General features: G+C 27.3%; 6 protein-coding genes across 6 annotated transcripts; 2 read left to right on the top strand and 4 right to left on the bottom strand.

Moving 5' to 3' along the window:
• Positions 1 to 50: 50 nt before the first annotated feature.
• On the bottom strand, positions 51 to 3,668 carry DICPUDRAFT_153775 (component of scar regulatory complex; the record flags this gene model as incomplete). The annotated part of the gene is made up of 3 exons (XM_003289356.1): positions 51 to 2,239; positions 2,310 to 2,718; positions 2,796 to 3,668. The coding sequence occupies 3 exons, from the start codon at positions 3,666 to 3,668 to the stop codon at positions 51 to 53; spliced, it is 3,471 nt and encodes a 1,156-aa protein (XP_003289404.1).
• Positions 3,669 to 4,660: 992 nt separating this feature from the next.
• Positions 4,661 to 5,875, top strand: DICPUDRAFT_35659 (uncharacterized protein; the record flags this gene model as incomplete). The annotated part of the gene is made up of 3 exons (XM_003289348.1): positions 4,661 to 4,800; positions 4,937 to 5,087; positions 5,216 to 5,875. 3 exons carry the CDS (start codon positions 4,661 to 4,663, stop codon positions 5,873 to 5,875), a joined length of 951 nt encoding a protein of 316 aa, XP_003289396.1.
• An 804-nt stretch (positions 5,876 to 6,679) lies between these two features.
• Positions 6,680 to 8,926, top strand: DICPUDRAFT_80171 (uncharacterized protein; the record flags this gene model as incomplete). Its single annotated transcript, XM_003289349.1, has 6 exons — positions 6,680 to 7,089; positions 7,167 to 7,342; positions 7,409 to 7,764; positions 7,852 to 7,938; positions 8,007 to 8,716; positions 8,779 to 8,926. 6 exons carry the CDS (start codon positions 6,680 to 6,682, stop codon positions 8,924 to 8,926), a joined length of 1,887 nt encoding a protein of 628 aa, XP_003289397.1.
• Positions 8,927 to 9,019: 93 nt separating this feature from the next.
• DICPUDRAFT_153778 (uncharacterized protein) lies at positions 9,020 to 9,685 on the bottom strand (the record flags this gene model as incomplete). Its single annotated transcript, XM_003289357.1, has 1 exon — positions 9,020 to 9,685. One exon carries the CDS (start codon positions 9,683 to 9,685, stop codon positions 9,020 to 9,022), a length of 666 nt encoding a protein of 221 aa, XP_003289405.1.
• A 200-nt stretch (positions 9,686 to 9,885) lies between these two features.
• DICPUDRAFT_153779 (uncharacterized protein) lies at positions 9,886 to 19,206 on the bottom strand (the record flags this gene model as incomplete). Its single annotated transcript, XM_003289358.1, has 7 exons — positions 9,886 to 12,586; positions 12,654 to 16,944; positions 17,012 to 17,677; positions 17,747 to 18,046; positions 18,111 to 18,452; positions 18,515 to 18,820; positions 18,891 to 19,206. The coding sequence occupies 7 exons, from the start codon at positions 19,204 to 19,206 to the stop codon at positions 9,886 to 9,888; spliced, it is 8,922 nt and encodes a 2,973-aa protein (XP_003289406.1).
• A 517-nt stretch (positions 19,207 to 19,723) lies between these two features.
• Positions 19,724 to 20,728, bottom strand: DICPUDRAFT_80174 (uncharacterized protein; the record flags this gene model as incomplete). Its single annotated transcript, XM_003289359.1, has 1 exon — positions 19,724 to 20,728. The coding sequence occupies one exon, from the start codon at positions 20,726 to 20,728 to the stop codon at positions 19,724 to 19,726; it is 1,005 nt and encodes a 334-aa protein (XP_003289407.1).
• Positions 20,729 to 21,203: the final 475 nt, after the last annotated feature.

A 21,203-nucleotide genomic window follows, 5' to 3' on the forward strand; every position in this document is an offset into this window, starting at 1 on the left:
ATATTGAAACTGTTATTACTGTATTATTTATTATAATTATTTGCAAGAAATTAAAAATTTTGTTCTGATGTTTCAACTTGTTGTTTTTGAACTTTATGTTCAAATAAATCTTTATACATATTTCTAATAAGAGAGTATGGAATAAATTGCTCGAGTGAATCTTTTGTTAATAATGGGCATTGTTGAGTGAATTTATCTAAAAAGACAATGACTGATTGAATTTCATTTGGAACGAACTTTTCGTTTGGTTTACCTCTAAACATACGAAGAATATTAACTGATGAGATTTCAAGGAAACGGCTTAATGATGATGTAATTTCTGCTTCATTACCAGAGGTAGAGTTGATGGCACCAAAAGCAATTAAAAGATCACAAATGGCTTTAGATAATACATGAACATTATTAGAGTGAGCATCAATTGTTGCTTTATATTGGGCTTCTTTCCAAATGTTACCAAAGAAGGTTAATGAGAACATGATTGGTAATAATTCCCAAACTCTCTTGTCGGATTCTGTTGAAAGTTTTCTAAGGATAACCTTTAAGTATTGATCGGCGATACCAACATCAAGACCAGTATCAAGAGCTAATGTATCTACACCTAAAAACTCTGGGAACATAAATGTATTACAGTTGTATTCTTTGAAGGCATTTGAAACACTGTCGTGGATGTATGGAAGGTTTTCAGAGATAACATCTTTCATTGCCTCTCTCATCATAGATCTTAAATGAAGGGCATTACCAATGGCAATACATTTTTGAACAATAGCATCGAAATCAGTAACTTTGAATCTCTTTAAAATTTCGATAGCCTTTGGTTTAAAGTAATTTGCAGCATATTCTTCGAGATTGGCTGAATTTAATGTGAGGATTTCTTTCATTGAAGCGGTGGTAGTTTGAACAAAACGTAAAATTTCTCTTTCAACAACTTTGAGACCATATGGACCAACTAAATCGCAGAGAGCACGCATTTCTGAAAGATCGGCATGTTCTTCAGCACGGAATGGAGTACCAGCTTTAGAAATAAAACCTAATTTGACTGGAGAGTATACAACACCTGGTACATTGAGTTTCTTTGAAACCAAATCAACATAATAATTGGTAATAGTTGAAAGGGTAAGATCATTCATTTCGATTTCACCCTCTGGGAACCAATCAACACGACCACTCTTACCTAAAGCTTTAGCATAGAATTCAGTAAGAATAGTTTGACGGATGAGATCACCAATATCAATATCTACATAGTTTTCGACAAATACTAAAACACCAATGAAAACACGAAGATTTGATTCGTATTGACCAAGACGTGGAATATTGACGTCCATTTGTGATGAAGTTGGTTGTGGTGGTTGAATGGATTGACGCATATATTGTTTTAAGGTATTTCCTAATTTTTCACGAAGGAATTCTCTTGGAATAAAGACATGATCATAGATTACAATTTCGAGGAACTCGTTGAGAGCATTGCAAAGTTGATAGGCATTCTTTTCTTCGTTACGAAGGTTTTCTAAATTGGCTCTATGTCTAAATTGTGATTCGCTGGATGGTTCGATTGGTGGGACAAAATCTTTTGGTGGTTTCCAATCTTTCTTCTTTTGTAATAATGGGAAAGCAGCATTGACATCATCCAATTGATGTTGATTAGATAAAAATGTTTGGGCAACACTATTACCAAGAATAGAGACGATACGATTGGTAATCTTTGAAAGGTAACTATTAGCAAAGTTAACACACTCTTTACCAATAAGTTCTTTTTCTTCTGGATAGAATTGGGTGGCATTATTTGGGAATTGTGAGAGGAGTTTTAAGAAAATCATTGAATGAGTTGGTTGATCTGCAGACATATCGACAATTGCTTGATCAAAGACACCATTTAATAATTGATCTTTGAATGACCATAATCCTGTAAGATTGCCATATTCGTCTAAGAGTTGATCTAAACAATCGACATTCTTACTGTGAGTGTAGATAAGATTTAAACGTGAAGTGATTTGTTTTGCTTCGCTTTCTTTAAGTGGACATGAGTTTGATTGTAATAAATAACCCAATCTCATCCAATTGGCTCTAAAGTTATCGAATCTGTACTCTTGGCCTGGTGTAATAGATTTCAATTCATTAAGAATTGTGTTTATTTGTTGAGTTACAACTGAACCTGCTGTATTTAAAAGTTGTGGTGTAATAACTTTTGATAAACCTAAAATATCAGCACCTGCGATATATTCAACATAATAATTTTGAATCACTATAAAAAAAATATATTAATTAATTTGAAAAATTATAAAAAACATAAATTTTTTTTTTACTATACATACTCTTTTTATGGGTTTGGACCAATTGAACCAAATGTGAAATTAATGATAATAATGAAGCAATTCTTCTTTCTCTAACTTCATTTTGTTTGTTATAGAATTTCTTTACTTTTTCTGGTGGTGTAACATCAGTGTGACGGAAATACCAAAAGATTTCTTCCTTTGCCATTGAAAGAGCTGCTAAAAGTACATTAATCTTTGGAGCTAATAAACATGGCTTATCTCTAAAAAGATTCCACATAGCTTCTAATTCTTGTCTAATATAAACTCTTCTTTCAGCATGTTTACGTGGTGCCTCTTGAGTTGATGCTTGAGCAGCTTCTTTGACAATCTTTTTTTGTTTTTGTAAATTTATAGTTTTGCTCTTATAATTCTTAAATAATGTATTAAATTCATTGTGAATTGAAATTGACTATATATAAATATAAAATAAAAAACTATTAATATTTTTTTTTTTCTTTTTAATAAATATATAAAATGAATACATACAACTTCTTTATAGACAGGTAAATAAAAACCTTCGGATAATACAAATTTGGCTAAATCAATTGAATTTTGGGTAGTTAAACATCCTGGAGCGAAAAGATAACCATAAAGGATCCATTGATAAATATGACCAGCATATGCTAATTCAATACGATATTGATCTTGAACTGGACGAGCAATATCTTCAGGTTTCAAGATAAGATTAAGGGCTCCATCTTTACGAAGTTGAGTGATAACACGACGTTTAGCATAAGTACTTTCAAAAGAGAAAAGAGCTTGACCAATTGAATCGTTGATAGCACGGAATTCTTCTTGAATCTTTTTAATTGGATTTTCAAATTCGTTGATCCATTTGCTCATTCTTGAATAAGTTGGTTCGCTAGCACTACGGGTATAAAGGAATAACTTTGCATAAACGGCTGTAATAATCTTTCTATCAGTAACCAATGAAACCATATAATTAACTTTACCATAGAGTACAAGTAAATCTAAGAATTTGCTGCATAATTGAATGTTGTTGGTGAAGTTGATTGCAACAGTGTTGGTTGCGATATCTTGTAAGAGAAGGAATGCTGCCTCTTTCCAATCGAATGCATCTGTTAATGTGTAATAATGATCTTCTAACTCTTCAAGATGTTGTTTAGCACGTGATGTTAATAAATCAAAACCTTGAATTGATTTGTCATTATTTTCTGGGAGTTCTGGATACTTGGCAATTAAATTCTTTAAAATCTTTGATATCTTTTCATCGATAATGAATGATGGTTTCACCTTGTTATTTTGAAATAATAATCTTGTATTATAAACCCTAGTTAATATATTTTCACCATTTTCTAATAATAATTGAAACTTTTCTGGAATTTTATTGTGTGACATGTTTTTTTTTATATAATTTATAAAGTGTTATTAATAATACAATGTTTTTGATTAATGATTTTTTTTTTTTAAAAAATATTAAAAGTGATGATGTTGATTTTGATGTTGATAATATAATAATATAACCCTGTGTTTTGATTAATTTGGTTTTTCTTTTTTTTTTTTTATTTTTTTTTTTTTATACAATAATAAACAATGAAGATGAAAAAAAGAAAAATATATAGGAATACAACTAAGGGCAATATTATCTATTCATATAGATTTTTTATTATGAGAAAAAAAATTTTAAAATTATTTTTTAAAAATTAAAAAAAAAAAAAATTAAAAAATAATTAAAAAAAATTAAAAAAAAAAAAAATTTTTAAAAAAAATTTTAAAAAATAGATTTTTTTTTTTTATAATATAATAACAAATATTTGTAGATGTGAGATTAAATTAAAAAACTATGATATGTGGTTTTTAAAAAAAAAAAAAAAAAAAAAAACAAACTATGAAACCAAATAATTTATATAAAAATAATATAAATATAAATAAAATAAATATAAAATAAATATAAATATAAATAAAACATTTAAAGTATAATTTAATTTTTTTTATAATAATAAAGATACAAATGGTAACAATACACCATTAATAACTCTTTTTTTTTAAAAAAAAAAAAAACCAATAATCATTTAAAGTAATATAATTTCTTTTTTTTTTTTTCTTTACATATTCACTTAAAAATTCAAAAAGTTTGTATTTGTATAAATAATCAATTTTATTTTATTTGTTTTTAATAAAATCATATACAATTCATTTAAGCCGATCATATATTTTGTGCATTTAAAAAATAAAAAATAAAAAAATTGAAAAATAAAAAAAAAAATTTTAAATAAAATTAAAAAAAAATTTTATTATTTTTTTTTTATTTTTTAAAAACGAAAAAAACGAAATAAAAAAAAAAATTTCTTTTATTTTTGGTCACCCAACAACAAATATATATAAATAAAATGACAGAAACAGTTAAAGCTAGTGATATTTTAAATAAATCACTCAGTGGTCATCTTGTTGAAGGTGAAGATACTTTATTATATGATTTAGGTAATTTATGTGCCTTTGATCACTCATCTATAGATAAAAACGAATACAAGTATGTAAAATAAATATTTAAATGGGAATAATAAATTCTAAAGAATAATCATAACAATAATCACAATAATAATAAATAATGATTATCTTAGTAAAATAACATCATGTTAATAGTTTATTTTTTTTTAAATATTCAGAGAAAACCCAACTAAATATATTAACGAATTAGCAAGAAAAAATGTACAACTTTTAATTTCAAGATTATTCCAATTACCAATTAAATCAATTGAAGAAGGTTCATTAGCTTTATTACCAAAATGTGAAACTAAAATTCCAAGAGAAAGATCTGTATGTAGTATTAAATAAAAATATTGATAAAAATAGTAATAATAACAATAATAAATAATAAAATATATAATAATAATAATATAATTTATTTATGATAAGATTATTAATTGCATTTTTTTTTTTATTAGGTCCCACAAGGTAAACAAAAAACAAGATGGGAAGCATTTGCAGAACTTAAAGGTATTAAAAAACAAAAGAAATCTAAAATGCAATGGGATGAAAAACATCAAGAGTATCGTCCATCATATGGTTACAAAAAAGCTAATGATGATAGTGGAGAGTATATTATTGAAGGTAAACAATCAGATAAGGTAGGTGATGATCCATTCCAAAAGAAAGAAGAAGAAAAGAATCAAAAAGTCCAAAAACAAAAGAAAAGAGAACAAAGAAATTTCGATGAAGCATCAATGCGTCAAATGGGTAATGTTGGTAAATCACTCACTTTCAGTCAAGAGAATCGTCCAACTATTAAATCAGATATGGAAAAAGTATTTGATGTAGCTAAACTTTCAACTGCAAGCTTGGGTCGTTTCGATAAAAAAGTTGAAAATGAAAAAGATAAAACTAAAAGAGGTAATAAAAAACTTGCTGGTCTTGGTGCCGATAATGTTCAAAAAGAATCAGAATCCAATCAAAAATTAGTTGATCGTATGTTTAAGAAAGAAGATGTATTAAATGTTGATAAAGCAGTTAGACAAGAAGTCAAATCACAAGAAAGAGAAAACTATTCAAATAAAAGAAGAGATTTTAAACAAGGTGGTGGTTCAAACAAAAGATTCAAAAAATAAAATATCAAATTATAATTTAACCAAAATTAGTAAAAAATATATATTAATATTATAATATATATATATTATTGTATATAATTTATAAATAATATTTTCCTTAAAAAAAAAAAAATATAAAATAAAAATAATAAAAAAAAAAAAAAATAAATAATAAAAAAATTAAAAAAAAAAAAAAAAAAAAAAAAAAAAACAGATAATCATTTTATCTGTTTGGTTTTATTACTATTTTTCATCACTAGATATGCACTTTTAATTTTTTTAAAATATTTATATTTTTATTTTTATTTTTTTTTATAGCTAAAATAATAGCATGGTAAAAGTGCTTATTACAAAAAAAAACAAGCAAAACCCAAAATTATTTTTGATTTTTTTTTATAAAAAAAAAAATTTTATTTGAAATAATTTGAAACCAAAAATTTTAAAAAATTATAATAATATTTGATAAATAATAATTTAAAAAAAAATTATCATTTTATTTTTTTTTTTTCATCGTTTTTAATTTATATATATTTGTGTTTGTTATCCATATTCTGTTTAAATAAACCTTAATAAATAAATATTTCGAAATTTTTTGCGAATTTGTATAAATATTTTTTTTTTTGTTCTTTTGTTTTTTTGTTTTTTTTTATTTATATTTTTATTTTTATTTATATTTATTTATATTTATTTATTTATTTATTTATTTATTTTATATTTATTTATTTATTTATTTATAAAATTGTATTTTTTATTTTTGTAATTATAGCTTTTAAAAAATTTATTTATTTTTTTTTTTTTTTTAATTTTTATTTATTTTTTGTACAAATGGATATCGCAGATAAATTTAATAATGCACCTTTAAATAAAGAATCAAAAATTACACATCCAAAATCATCTTCAAATAAATTAAAGAAAAAACAACAATTTGACACAAGTATAGGTAAAAATGATATAGTTAGCAGCAGAGAACAAAAGCAACAAATTTTAGAACAAATGGAAAAAAATTTTAAAAATATAAAAATTAGTAATAATAGTTATGATGAAGACGACGAATTTAATGAGGAGGATAAACAAGTAGGAGGTGAAATATTGGAAAAAGATTCAACAAATATTTTCGTGAAGCATTTACCCAATGATTTCACCGATGAAGATTTAGCAAAACTATTTTCAGCATATGGAAATGTAATCAGTTCAAAAGTTATGATTGACCCAAAGGGAAATTCATATGGATATGGGTAAGAATTTTAAATCAAAAAAAAAAAAAAAAAAAAAAAAAAAAAATTAATATTTCATTATTTTTAAAATTTTTTAGATTTGTAAGATTTTCAAACCCAAATGAATCACAAGCAGCAATAAAAGAATTGGATGGATTTCAATTTCAAAATAAAAAATTACTATGCAGACTTTCAAATTTATACACAAATTTAAATAGTAAAAATCCATCAAATAATTTATTTATTAAACCATTACCAGCCGATGTAACCGATGGTAAGTTTTCCTATTTAATAAAGAGTTTTTACAGATTATTAACAAAATTTTCCTTTGTTTTTACAGAACAATTAAGAAAATTGTTTGAACCTTATGGTAAAATAGTAGAGTGCAAAGTAATGTTGGATCAAAATGGACAAAGCAAATTTGCAGGTTTTGTTAGGTTTTTTAATGACTCAGAGGCAGCCAGTGCCATAGATGCCATGAACGGAATTAAAATTACTAAGGATTCATATCCATTGGTTGTAAAATATGCAGATACCGAACAACAAAAAGTAGTTAGAAAGCAAAGAAAATTACAAACTATTTTTCAAGAAAAAATTATTACCCCTCCTATATTCCCACAACATTTTTTACAACAAACTCCCACCCAACCACAACCAATAATCGACAGAAATGATAGCATTAACCATCAAAATCCAGTAAGTACAGTGATTTTGTTATTTATTCTTTATAGTTTTTTTAATTATTTTATTATTTTTATGTTAATGTTTTCTTTTTATTTTTAGGGATACTATAACTATATGGACTATGTTTACCTTCCATACCACCCAGACTATTCAAATCCAGCACAATATTATTCCCAACCAATCCAGGTAAGTGGTTTTTAATTGTTTTTATCATTATTTTAAATATTTTAATTAAAATTTGTTGCTTTATTTAGATTTATCATCATCCACACCAGGGTACACCAGTCTATTCAATTTTTCCAAACAGCTATCCGAATAATTATTACATCCAGCAACCCGAAATTCACACCCATATCCAACCACATACATCTAATTCGAATATTAGCTCACCTGTAATACCAACAATTCAATATAATACACAAAATACCAATACCAATAACACAAAACTGAAGGGAAGTGGAGGAATACCAAATTCATCCACAAAAAAGAAAAAAAAGAAAATCCACCAACACCAAGCCAGCAACTCTACCCAGATATCAGTCATATCAGATGTTGCCACACCTTTAAATATATCATCATCAAGTATTGCATCCACAAATGAATCAAGTACTAATTCACCATCATCACCATCCAGTATCGCATCAACTAATGAGTCAAATACAAATTCACCTCCTTATACAAGTAGTCTATCAATAAACAGTCCCCAATCCAAAAACTCCACCACTACCACAACCACAAAAGTTATACCCAATGATACAAATTTATTTGTTTTCCACTTACCACCATTTATCGATGATGCATATTTATTTCAGCTTTTTTCGCAATATGGTAAATTACAATCTGTTAGAGTTATTACAGATAAGGATACTGGTGAAAATAAAGGTTATGGGTTTGTTAAGTTTTATAATAGGGAAGATGCCTTCAAGTGCCAAAAAGAGATGAATGGTTTTAGAATTGGTTCAAAGTAAGTTTTTAGTCTGTAAGAATATAAAAAATTTTAATCTAACTTTATTTTTTTTTTTATAGATATCTTAAAGTTAAATTAAAAAATCCTACAACAATAGAAAAAGAAATAGCTTTATTTGAAAGTAATAACAGTAGTAATAATAGTTTAAAAAATAGTAGTGGTGTTAAAAAAAATAGTAAAAGTAACAATACCATTATAACAGATTAATAAAAAAGTAAAAAATTTAATCATTTTTTATTTTCAAAAGAGTAATATTAATTAATATTTATATTTTAATTGTTTATTTATTTATTTTTTTATTTATAATAGTTCTCTGATTTGGGATTCTCTTTCTTTTTTTAAATTATTTATTTGCTTTATTTTTTTCTTTTTATTACTGTGTGGAATTAATAATGATGGATCATTGGAGTTTTCTAGTATATTGTTTTGTTCTTTTTCTTCTTTTTCTTGTTTAATTGCACTCTCTTTACCTACACCAGATTTGTTTAGTTTCTTTTTGTTTTCAATTGGATTAATTAAACCTTGGTTGTCAATACCTAAACCTTCTCCGTCATTCCAACCCTTTTCGAGTAATATTTTATATCCAATATTATCTTTAAGTTTACTTGATGAGTATCTAGCTGGTTTGAAATTATCTTTTGTTCTTGCACTTAGAATATGGGTTATTGATGTTTCGTGTTGAGTTCTATTTGTATTTTCTATTTTACTTTCACAAATTTCGCAATAAAAGTTTTCGTTACCTATATTTGAATCTGTTGGCGATGTTTCTGATGTGGTTTTAGTTGGTTTCAATCTTTTCGATAGTCTCGCTGGTAATTTTGTTAGGTTTTCATTTATTGAATCTTTGTAAAAATTGGAAACTTCTTCTCCTTTTTTATTATTATTATTATCTAATTGTTTATCATTACTATCACTATTTACATCAAAGTTACTATTATAATATCCACCTGATATAAATCTTTTCATTAAATACTGCTGTGTTGCTATTTATTTGTAAAGAGAAAAAAAAAAAAAAAATAGAAAAAAAATTAAAATAATTTTATTTAAATTTTATTTTTTTTTTATTTTTTTTTATTTTTTTTAAATTATTTATTTATTAAATAATTCATAATATCCATAGATTTTATTTTATTTTATTTTATTTTATTTTATTTTAGTTTTTAGTTTTAATTAATTTTCTTTTTAAATACATATGATAAATGGTTATATATTAATTGTTTTGTGATTAACCAGCCCTCAAAAGAGTTGTTCAAAGCCAAAAGGTTCTTTAGATTTTCATTAATATTGTAGTGACCTGGAATTACACCCAAATTTTTAATAAAGTCTCCTTTTTTCTTTAAAACAAATGAGGCTAGTTTTTTACATGAGTCATGTTCATTGATCGCAGCTTTTTTAACTAAAGTTTCAAAAGGTATTCCCTTCCATGATAGGTCCTTAGAAAGTTCTACCAATAAGTCACCGAAATTGAAACCACCACCAAAAAGATTTGCACATATTAAATTTTCGATTGGGCTGGATTCTATATCATTCCAACATCCATCAATAGTTATATTACTACCAACGGTCATAGTAATAATGTTTTTAGCATACCAAGTAACTGGAGCAGTGTAAATTTGAACATGTGATTCTGTTGGATATGATTTTAATACATAGCAGCTTTGGAGAAGTAATTGAGTAAAGTCGGCTTCTCTACCAACACCATTTTCACCTGGGAAGCAGAAAGGAATTCTAATAATGAAGCATGGTATACCACGATCTGCTGCTTGTTTCAAGTGGTATTCAGCTACAATTTTAGATTGAATATAACCACTAACTAATTGGTTTTGACCACTAATAAATGAGAAATCAACTTCTGGGAAATCATACTCGTTTAAAGTTTCTCTTTGAGTATCAGAATAACGACCTAAAGTAGATATTTGAACAACTCTTTTTATTTTTTCAGTACATGCAAACCTGAGTAAGTGAGATACACCTTGTAAGTATTCTTTGTTTGTATCTTGATAGTTGATATGGGCGCAATAGTGTTTAGTTGTATTTGAGGCTGCATTAATTACTAGGTTTATCTTTTTTGAAAATTCGATATAGTCTGTACCTGTTAGGCCAAACAATGGTCTTGTAAAATCTGCTGCAATTGGTTTGATTTTTGCTAAATTCTCTGTTTTTAATAAGATATCATAGCTGTTGTTTTTAAAACCATCATTAATTGCTTTTAATACCTCTTCTTCTGAATTTAATGGCATCATACAATGGATGAGTTTCGTTTTTGGTGATGTTAAAAGATTGAAAAGTAAATTTAAACCCATAAAAGTGCATGGACCTGTCAATAAAACTTCTAGCCCACCATCAGTATTGTTTTTATAAACTTTATCGATTGATTTTTTGAAAGATTCAATCATTTGTGGTGTTGGTTTAATGGTTGGATCTAGGTGGATTTCGTCTTCCCAATTAATTGGGGCTTCTAAATCTTCATTAGATTTTTTTGATGGTTTCTTTTTCAATTTTGAAACAGCTTGGATTACAGCATTGATTAATTGATTAATGGTAACATTTTGGAGCTGAGCAATTGATAGAATATTTGGTGTATATTTTTTATCTAAATAGTTCTTTAGTTCTACTAAAAGCATTGAGGATGCGCCATAGTCAATTAATTTTGTCTCTAAACTTAGTTTTGATTTTTCTGTTGAAAGATATTCTGAAAATTTTTCGAGTATATCATCTCTTATTGATGCTTCGCTATCATCAAAGGTGGAGCCTTTGGTGTAAACTGGATTTAAAAAGTAATTTAATTTATAGGCTAAACAGTGATCTTTGAAAGCTACACTGACATTGTTATAGTTAAATGAGGCTACAATTTTTCCATTTAATTTATCTGGGTTTTGTAAGAATAAATCTAATGTACCATTGACCATATCTACAGAGATTGGGGTAAAACCTTGATATTCGAATAGTTTGGATACACCTTCATTTCTAGAGACGAAACCTGTTGCGAGTACACCCCAGTTTATTGAGGTACAGGGTAGACCTTGAGAGCTTCTTAGTCTAGAGAATGCATCTATTACACAGTTTGCAGAAATATAGCCACATTGTCTTTGACTACCTAGAATACTTGTAATTGATGATGAGATAACAAAGTTTTTGACAGACTCTGCCCAGATACCAGTTGAGAGACTATGCAAATTAATAAGCCCCAAAGTCTTTCCAGAGTGTGATTTCAATAAATGATCCATGTCTATTTCCAATGGGTCACACTCTGAAGGGACAAAGGCATTGTGGAATATTGAACTAACTATTGGTAAATCGGGATTTTTAGAATAAATACTATCAACTTTTTCGTTTATTTCTCCTAAATCTGATACATCTACTTGTTCATAAATAATTTTGACTTTAAGGTTCATATGTTTACAATAGCAAATCATATGTTCTAGCTCATATTTGATTGGTGATTTTGAGAAAACAATAATGTTTTCTACTGGTTGATCTTCACTATTAAGGGCGATAATCCATTTAATTATTGCTAAACTAAGACCTGTTTGACCTGTTATCAGTACAGTTTTTCCTAAATTACAGTTATTGCTAATTTTGTAGTTTGGTTTTGGAATTAAATAATCTTTATAAAATTCGTAATCATTGTTAATAAAAATTGATTCCATTAGTCCTTGATTTTCATGATTAACCACAAGTTTCCCAATATGTTTTCTTTCTTGAATAAATTCTATAGCTTCCTTAATTTCTGAAACTGGGTACTCTTTGATTGGTAATAGCTTTAAATTTTCATTTACAAACATATCCATAATTTCTTGTAAAATTAATCTATTTCTTTCAAAACCATTTAATAAAAGTTCAACTGTGGAGTATTGAATACAATATCTAAAATAAAGATGTTAGTTATTATATTACTTAAATTATCGATAGTAATTAATTTATAAATATTTACCTAAATTTCCTAAAATCGGTAGTATCTTGACTATTCATATGTGTAACAGATAAGTCTACTAATCTTCCACCTTGGCAAAGTGAGTTAAAATTAGCATCCATAAATTCGCTTGGCAATGTATTGATAATAAGGTCAACACCCATCTTTGCTACACCAAATTGTTTAAAGATTAAATCATTACCAGTTACTTGTTGAATCTTTTTCTTTATCTCGAAAAGATAATCAGTGTTTTTACTTGAGTAAATACCAGTGATAAAATTACCATAAGTAACACGAAGGAAATTTTCTTTTTCTTTTGAACCAACAGTAACAAATAGTAAACCTTGAAAACCTTTTGCTTTTAATAAATTAAGACAGGCTAAACCAATTCCACCTGTGGCACCATGAATGAGAACTGATTCTTTTTTCTCTATGCTTAAATAGCCAGCGACGAATAGAGAGTAATATGATGTTAAATAAACAACAGGAATTGATGCTGCTTCAACATGGGTAAGATTCTTTGGTTTTGGAACAAATCTAAATTGTTCCAAGGTGACATATGAACCAGTACAGTTAAAACCTAAACCAACAACTTCATCACCTACTTTAAATTTAGTGACACCTTCACCGATTCTAGATACAATACCAGAGCATTCATAACCAAATTCTGGATCGCTTGCGTCACCTGTATGGTTTACAGCCTCTGGTGGTACTAAACGACGATATACTAAATTATCTTTGAAATTAATACCACTTGCTAAAACTTGAATTTCTACGTGTAGAGGTGGGACTGGTTCGAATGCCTTCAATTGATATTGTAAATTTTGATTTAGTTTGGCATATAAACCTTCTGGTTCAGAAATATAAGAGTCTGATTTGTATTTTAGTTTTAAATTGGTTTCTTGGGTGACTCTTTCATAAGATACTTGACTATCTCTAAAGATAAATTCTCTTTGGTAGTGTTTATTTGGATCGGTCAATTCGTGAGTAATATTAATAAAGTTTGATGATTTGACATAAATTCCATCATCGAAATCCATTAAATACAAGTTTAATTGTGGAAACTCGCAGAAATATCTGAATGCACCAACCACTGCACTGGCCAATGGATTTGATGACTCTAAAAATACATTTCTGGTCAATAATACATGTTTTGCACTACATTCTTTCTTTAATAAATATTGATTAATTTTAATGTAATCTATAGATACGGTATAAAAATCGAGAAGGATATTATTAATGGTGTTGACGAAAACGATTACAGATTTGTCAGAAAGAGGTGTCTCTTTGACATGGGTATCAAAGTCATCAATATTACGTATGAAGTAAATATCAGTTCCTTTGTCATTAACATCCATTAGTTTTGACATTGCTTTTGCTTCGTTAACATTTTCTACAGTGCCATAAATCACTACTTGGTCATATAAACCTATGGTGTATGAAATTGGGTTTTCTTTTGATACTGTTTCAATAAATTTGGGTTTCTGAACTAAAATTAGCCATGGTTCACTAGAAGTTGCAGTAAAATTGATTAAGTTAAAATCTTGAGTTAATAGCTTTTTCCAACTTTCTATATCCTTGGTTGAACCCATATAATTATATGATAACCATTGTTGATATAGTTCAAATTCAGAGTTGATTGTAGCTGGTTTAAATAGTGTATCTACCAATAACAAATAGCCATTTGGATTTAAAATTTGATATATTAAATTTACTGTTTCATTTAAATTGTTAATACCAACCAAGTTATTTAAAACTACAATGTCATAGTATGATGGTGTTATTGATTTTGATTGGATTAAATCCTTTTCGTTTATATCTAGTACTTTGAAAAGTAAGCTTGGTTTACGAGATGATAAATCTTTACTGTTATCTACTTCAGGAACTGAATGTACTAATGTTGTAAGTTTTTCTTTAACAAAAGAAATATCTTGACTATCAGTAAATGTCAATTCTATATCGATTTCTGCAAGAGGGTTTTGTTGCAATAAAAGGTTAATCTTTGATACTATCATTTCTGACAATTGACCAATACCACAACCTATTTCGATAATTCTAAATAAAATTCTTTGGTTTACCAAAGGAGTTATAGATTTTGAAATAATTTCATTAATTAATAAAGTTTGAGATGGATTTGGTGTTAGTTTTCCTATTAAATTTGCTGTATCATTTGTCTCTGGAATTGTTTCATTTAATAATATTTTTGTTATTTTGTTCATGATTTCTTGTTGTTGAGCAGGTAATAGTTTTAAGAGTTTTGCTTGGTCGCTATATTTAATTAACTCCCAATTCTTTTTTAAAGATTCAAATAATGAAATACCTAAATTCTTTTTAGCAGATGTATCATTTTCACTAATTTTGAAATAACTATCAATCAAAAACTGAATAGTTGAGGTATTAATGAGGGCCGGAGTTATTGATTGATATTTCTTCTTGATATTTGCAAAAATACATGTTGTAAATGCATTTCTAATATTTGCAACAGGTTTTGGAACAAATTGTGTAAACAATGCAGAATCTATGGCCGCACCTGGAGTATCCACTGACAATGGAGATTCGATTGATTGAAGACATGCAGAGTATAGCTGATGGTCAGGATTTTCAATTGAGATATCCCCTCTAATTGATGAAAAACCAGTAAAACAAACTACTGGTGCATTGAATAGTAATGTACCATCTGGTAAAAATGTTGTTATATTGGCATATACACTATTTCCAATTTTACTAATGTATTCAGTGTATGAATAAATATATTTGTGAGTCTCTCTGAAAGATGCTGATTTTGGGATATTATCTGCATAGAATCTAAGCAGCTCTACCTTGTCGAGCACAACTACATCCGGATTGATAAATAGGCCTAAAAGTTGGAAACCACCATCGATGGTGCATATGTTTAAAAAAGATTCATTATCGTAGCTTGATAGAGTGGTACGATCACTTAGTGAGATTTTTGCAAGGCAACAATTGTAGCCGTAGTATGCCTCTTCAATAGATTGGAATTTGCCCGATAGAGAAAGAGCTGTTCTAACTTTAAGTCCTTCATAAAATTCGTTCTTTTTGATAGTGGTCCAGTTACATTTATCTTTTAATTCTTGAACATTAATTTTTTGATTTTGTAAATCGCTATTATGCTTTACAACAGAGAATCTACCGGCACATGAAAGTATCCATTTTCCAAAGGCATCTTTAAAATGAAAGGTAACTCTATATTCATTCTTTGAGCTTGGATATATATTGGTGGAGATTAATTGTTTAACACCTTCTTTTAAAATTAATGGTGATCTATATTCCATGAGATGAAAAGTGAGATCTTGATGTGGGAATGCCTTCAAAACATTATCTAAATAGCCATTTGCTGGGAATAAGTATCTGCCTCTTGATTGATGACCTTTTAAAAATTGATATGGTTCTTCTTTAATATCTATATATGTGGTATAAGACATAAATGGTGATTCATCTACTCTGTATCCCAATTGGTCAATTGTTGGGCCTTGTTTTATTTGTTTTGAGACTCTACCATGCTTAAAGTAGTCAGAATCATCCCATTGGTAACGTGGTAAAAAGTATGATGTAAAATCTTTTGGATTACCAAAAAGTTGACAATTGAAATTTACATTATAACCATTACAATATAAATTTGCTATTGTTGATTGAATTTCTTGAACTTCATTTGGTTTCTTTTTATTTAATGATGATAAAACCGAGATAGCATTGTCATCACTATAGAAATAGTTTGATTCTTTGGGTATCATTTCATTAATGTAGTGTGTCAATGTTGGATTGGGTGATAATTCTAAAAATATGACAGTACTTCCAAGATCATTATTTTCAATATGTGTGAATATATTTGAAATAGTTTTTTCGAATAATACTGGTTTTCTAAGATTTGAATAAATGTAATTGCTATCGAATGCTGTAGATTTATTAAATAAATTTGTTGTTACCGTTGAAAAAGTTTTGATGGTTGGTGGTTTGAATTTAATATCTTTAAGTTGATCTAAAATTTCATCTTTTATAGTGGCTTGTTTGGATGAGTGAAGAGCTGATGGTGCTCCAAGTAATACTGAAAATACTTCTTTTTCTTTTAATGAGGCAGAAATATTTGTTAAATCCTGTTCACTTCCACTTATAACAACTGAGGATGGAGAGTTATAACAACTAATTTCGACCAATGGGTACTGAGCTTGGTATTTATTGGTAAAATCTTTCTCATTTAAACCGATAACAAGCATTTTGCCACTACCCATAGTTTTAGACTGAAGAGTTACTCTTTTATAAATAATAAAACAAGCGGTTTCTAAATCAATCATTTCTAATTTTAAAAAAATGTTAATAAAAATTAAAATGGATAATTTAACAAAAAAATAGTTGTATCATACCTGAGCAATAAGCCGACGAGATTTCACCAAATGAATGGCCAACATTAATTGATGGGTTAATGCCCCAGCTTTTATAAAATTCGAATAATGATACTTGAACCATAAAGATTGTTGGTTGGGAAATAGCGAAATCATTGATAGCAACTGAATCATCATCTTTTATTGATCTTAATTTTTTTAAAACTGAATAGCCAAAAAGTTTGGTGAATATTTGATCTATTCTATCCATGGAGTTTTTAAATACTGGTTCGTTTTCATATAGATTTTTACCTGTTTGATTCCATTGGGGACCTAAACCACAATAAACAAATACCAAAGTTGGATTCTTGTTATTATCTTTTATAATATTACCAGATCTGTTATTCTTTGTTGAAATGAATGATTCATTTATTTTACTTTGATTAATATCTGACCAATCTTTGGCAGTTAAGACTGATCTTGATGCTAATTTGGTGGCTTTTGAACAAATATGATATTGAATAAAATCTTGAAAACTGACAGATTGTGAATAGCTATCAACTTGATTAATTAATTTTGAACGATATTGTTCTAATGATTTTTTCGAACTTGATGAAATTGGCATTAAATAGGTTTTATTTTTTGTTGTGGTAATTGGGGCAGATTCTGGCTTTTTATATTCAGTTAATAATAAACATGCATTCGAACCTAATAACAAAAAATTAAACTATTAGAATATTTTCTTTCTAAATTATATATTTATCATTTGAAACATACCAGTAATACCAAAACTATTAATTGCAATTGAAACTGATTTGTTTGGGAAGGGAATATTTTCAGTGCAAACTTTAACTTTCCATTCTTCAAATTTAATATTTGGATTTGGCTTATTAAAATGGATATTTTTTACAAATTGACGATGTTTAAACATTAAGCAAACCTTAGCTAATGAAGCAACACCACTTGCTGGTTCTAAATGACCAATATTAGACTTAATTGAGCCAATTAATAATGGATTTTCATTTGATTTAATATCTTGAAATAATGTTGCAACTGCCTCGACTTCAATTGGATCACCTAAATAAATTGTGAGTTAGAATTTAAACTATATTGTTTAATAAAAAAAATAAAAATAACTTACCGACTTGAGTACCTGTACCATGTAGTTCAAAGAAATCTATGTCACTTTTTAAAAGTTGGCCTTTAGTAGAATCAAATGCTTTGCTAATATTATTGGCTTGTGAAGTTTTTGATGGTGCAAAGTAATTAGTTTTATTTAATGTGCCGTCAACATTTGAGCTACTTCCTTTAATAACTGCATAAATTTGATTACCATCTTTAATAGCATTTGAAAGATTTTTGAGAATTAAAACAACTGCACCCTCTGAACGTACAAAACCATCTGCTGTTTCATCAAATGTTTTACATCTTCCAGTTTTCCCAATAACATTAACTGATGTAAAGCTTCTTGATTGTTGGGGATCTTTATATTAAACAAATGTTAGTATTTATATTGAATAAATTCTATTTCATTATAATACTTACTAATAATAAAATTTACACCACCAACAATTGAATAAGTTGAACCATTTAAAATCGATTCATAACCTAGATGAACAGCATTCAAAGAGGAGCTACATGCAGAATCAACAGTTAAAGAGGTACCACGTAAATCAAAGCAATATGAGATACGATTTGATACACCACTAAGATTAACATTAAAACAATTAACAGTTGGTTTAAGTGGATCAGTAGTAACAGCGGCATACTCCATGGATGATGCACCAATAAATACTGATGTATCAGCACTACCTTTTAAAGATAAAGGGTCAATCTGAGCATCTTCAAATGCTGTTTTGTATAAAAAAAATTAAATTATTAGTGATTGGTTTTTAATTGAAATAAAATTATGCATATTTACCTTCCCAGGTAGCTTTTAATAAAAGCTTTTGTTGTGGATCGATTTCTTTGGCCTCTGAAGGATTGATACCAAAAAACAATGGGTCAAAGTTAATCCATTCTTCGAAATCAAGTAAACCAGCATATTTGCTTGATATTTCACCAGTATCTGCAAAAGTATCTGCCCAACGATCTCTTGTTTCGATTATACCATCAAAACCATCAATTAAATTTTCCCAAAGTTGAGATGGTGTATTTGAACTCCCTGGTAAACGTAAACCTAAACCCACAATAGCAACATCTCTTGATTTGTCCAAAAGATCTGTTTTAGCAATCATTTTATAAATAAAAAAACAAATTAAAAATTAAAATTTTATATTTTATTTATTTAGTTATTTAAACAAGTATAACAATTATAAACGATAATGTTAAAAACGATTTCATTAAAAAAATTATCGAAATATATTTTTTTTGATAAAAAAATTACGGCAATATAATTTTTTTTTATTTAGAAAAATATCTATTTTTTTTCTTTTACCCTAAGGAGTAAAGATTTGTTCATTATAATTATTTATCTTTGGTAACACATTTATACCATACCCTAATTGAAGCTTTATTTATATTAATTATATAGTACAATAAACATTGTTTAAAACAAATAAATAAACAAATAATAAATGAATAAATATAAATGTGTGGTGTTTGATTAAAAAAAAAAAAATGAAATGAAAAAAAAAAAAAATTTTAAATTAATTTATTAATTTTAAAAAAAAAAAAAAATTTGGGGAAAATGTGTAATTTTAAATGAAAAGTATTATAAAAACATTCTTTATAAATTTAATTAAAATTGGTAATTTAAAAACCATATCTAGATGCTAAATTTTTTGATAATGAAAATGCTTTTTTGTACATTTTAACACTTTCTTCGATATTTCCTGATCTTTCCAACTCTTCAGACATTTGAAGTATACGTTCTGCTTCGACTTCGTTATCAATTTCGCCCAATTCCTCTGGAGATAAATCTTCTACCTTTTCAAACATGATGTCAGTTCTCATGATGAATTTCTTGCCAGATAAAACAGGACTACCTTCGTGGAAAAGAGATTGATCAAATACAATAAGACAACCAGTAAAGGATTTCGATGGATCAACTGATGGACCAACTCTATCTGCTACTTTAACGGAATCCAATGAGAGTGAATCGTCGTCAAACTCGATATCACCTCCTTTGCCATTTAGTTTGAATGCTGTCGAGATTGATTTTAAACTTTGGTCATCTAAAAAGTTGGTTTCACCACCTGTGTATTCGTCATTCAAGTAAAACATGAATGTATATAATGATCTCTTGGTTGATGATACTACATAACTGCCATCATAATGCTTCTTGAATAAGCCACCTTCGAAGTATCTGCACATTCTAAACTTTGGGTTCAAACCAACTGGTCTCCATATACCGCTTGGTGAGCCAATTTTATATAAATCATCACCTGGTTTGACTTTGGTTGTGATGTTATTGAATCCATCTGATTCTGGGTTTTCTGATACGACATATCTTTTGACTCTGTCCCAGCACCATTCTGCAATTTCATCGCTCATCACCATAATACGGTCGTTTATTCTAAATGATTTCTTTTCACCTTCACTACCTTCGCTGCCATCGCCTCCACGTGTCCAGTTCAACGACTCCCATCCAAGCTTATTGCACTCCTCGATAAAATAATTACATTCTTCTTTTGATAAGACATTATATAATAAAAATCCACCACCCCACAAATCTTTTTTTTCGACTTTTAATTCAGTCGATTTCAAACACTCTGGTGGTGAATTCATGTGATGTGAATTTGATCTTTGTGTTGCCATACTCTAAACTATTTAAACTATATAACCTATAAAATTAACTTTTAATATATATATGTTATAAAAAAAAAAATTAAATATTTTTTCGAAAAGTTTTTTTTGTTTTAAAAAAAAAAAAAAAATTATGGTTTTGAGAAAATTAAAAAAAAAATAAAAAAGATATCTTTAATTTTAAACAAAAAAAATTAAATGAATATTTAATAATAGAAAAAATAAAAAAATAACCTACTTTTTTAAACACCATTTTTTTTTTCATACATATTATAATAATATGTATACTTTTTAGTGTTGTTATATGTTAAATATGTACTGGGTATATAAAATAAAAATTTAAATTTAAAATAACTGTGAGTTTTTTTATTATTTTCAAATTTATCTATAAAATAAATAAATTAAGTAAATTTTTTAAAATTAAAAAAAAAAAAAAAAAAAAAAATTAAATTTTTTTATTTTTTTAATTTTTTTTAATTTTTTTTTT

The sequence above is a fragment of the Dictyostelium purpureum genome, assembly GCF_000190715.1.
Source record: "Dictyostelium purpureum unplaced genomic scaffold DICPUscaffold_173, whole genome shotgun sequence".
NCBI lineage: Eukaryota > Evosea > Eumycetozoa > Dictyosteliales > Dictyosteliaceae > Dictyostelium > Dictyostelium purpureum.